General features: G+C 61.1%; 2 protein-coding genes across 2 annotated transcripts; one reads left to right on the forward strand and one right to left on the reverse strand.

The window, feature by feature from the left end:
* Positions 1-101: 101 nt before the first annotated feature.
* ETH_00037725 (uncharacterized protein) lies at positions 102-539 on the forward strand (the record flags this gene model as incomplete). Its single annotated transcript, XM_013376350.1, has 1 exon — positions 102-539. The coding sequence occupies one exon, from the start codon at positions 102-104 to the stop codon at positions 537-539; it is 438 nt and encodes a 145-aa protein (XP_013231804.1).
* A 94-nt stretch (positions 540-633) lies between these two features.
* ETH_00037730 (uncharacterized protein) lies at positions 634-1,137 on the reverse strand (the record flags this gene model as incomplete). Its single annotated transcript, XM_013376351.1, has 1 exon — positions 634-1,137. One exon carries the CDS (start codon positions 1,135-1,137, stop codon positions 634-636), a length of 504 nt encoding a protein of 167 aa, XP_013231805.1.
* Between the last annotated feature and the right edge of the window lie 273 nt (positions 1,138-1,410).

The raw sequence follows: 1,410 nt of genomic DNA on the forward strand, positions 1-1,410 counted from the left end.
GAGGCTCAGTGAGGATCCCCGGGGGGCCCCCCTATATATGCTGCAGGACTCCTCGTTCTTGCTGCTGCTGCTGCTGCAGCTGCTGCATTGCCGCCCCTACGATGCGGCGACCGCAGGGCGCCAATAGCTGCAACGGCAGCAGCAGCAGCAGCAGCAGCAGCAGGAGAGAGCCTCCCCAGCTGATTCAAGGGGCGCTTTACGGGGGCGGCCGCTTCGACCCGTGGCTGCTGCTGTCGCAGCTGCTGCTGCTGCTGAGCTGCTTCTATTTGCTGCTGTGTCTCTTCTCCTTTGTTGCCCTCACGTTGCTGCAGCAGCGTCAGCGGTCGGCACCCGTAGTCCAGCAGCAGCAGCAGCAGCACTCTTTTCGTCAGCCACAGGACAGCCTAGCAGCTGCAGCAGCAACAGCAGCAGCAGCGGCAACGCATGCGCCGCAGCCACGCCATGTGTCTTTGCTGTTTAGTAGCGGCAGCAGCTCCACCCCCAAAGAGACAGCAGCTGCGCTGGATGCGGCTTTGCTGCTGACGGGCGTTGCTCTGTGAGTTTGCTGCTGCTGCTGCTGCTGCTGCCGCCGCGTATGCTGCTGTCGCTTATGCTGCCGCATAAGTTGCTGCTGCTGGTGCTGCTGCCACATCATCAGCTGCTGCCGTTGCTGTGGCACCTATTTTGCGTGTACTTGTGCTGCTGCTGCTGCTGCTCCTGCTCCTGCTCTCGTGCGTACCAACACATGCTGCTGCTGCTGCTGCTGCTGCTGCTGCTGCAGGTCTGTGTTTGTGTACTGGGTGGTGCGGCGCTCTCGCAAAGTCGCGGACTTCTGCGTGTCTTTGGGGCTGCTGCATGTCTTTGCATGCATTCTCCTTTCGGGCTTCCCCACACGCTGTCCGTCCTGCTGCTGCTGCTGCTGTTGCTGCTGCTGCTGCTGCTGTTGTTGCTGCTGCTGCTGCGGTTGCTGTTGGCGGTGCTGTTGCTGCTGCGGCTGCTGTTGTTGTTGTCGCTGGTTTTGTCCTTGCTTTTGTTGCCGTTGCTGCAGCTGCTCTTGTTGCTTCTGCTGTTGTTGTTGCTGCTGTTGTTATTGCTGCTGTTGCTGCTGCTGCTGCTGCTGCTCTCCCGGTGCTGCTGCTGCTGTACTTGCTGCTGCATTTTGGGAGCCGCAGATTCGGCGTTTCGCTGCCCCCGTTGCTGCCTCCAAGGGCGCCCGTGTCTATTCACTGCTGCTGCTGCTGCTGCGTTTGCTGCTGCTGCTGCTGCTGCTGCTGCTGCTGCTGCTGTTTGCAGCTGGCTTCTGGGTGAGCCTCCTCAGCAGCAACTGGCTATGTGGGGCCCTTGCTGCTTGTCTTTGCCGGCGGTCAGAGACAGAGGCAATTGTCTTCAGAAGCCGCAGCAGGGACTTCCCTGCTGCCGCCGCTGCTGCAC

The sequence above is a fragment of the Eimeria tenella genome, genomic scaffold (genome assembly GCF_000499545.2).
Source record: "Eimeria tenella Houghton genomic scaffold, Eth_scaff3381, whole genome shotgun sequence".
NCBI lineage: Eukaryota > Apicomplexa > Conoidasida > Eucoccidiorida > Eimeriidae > Eimeria > Eimeria tenella.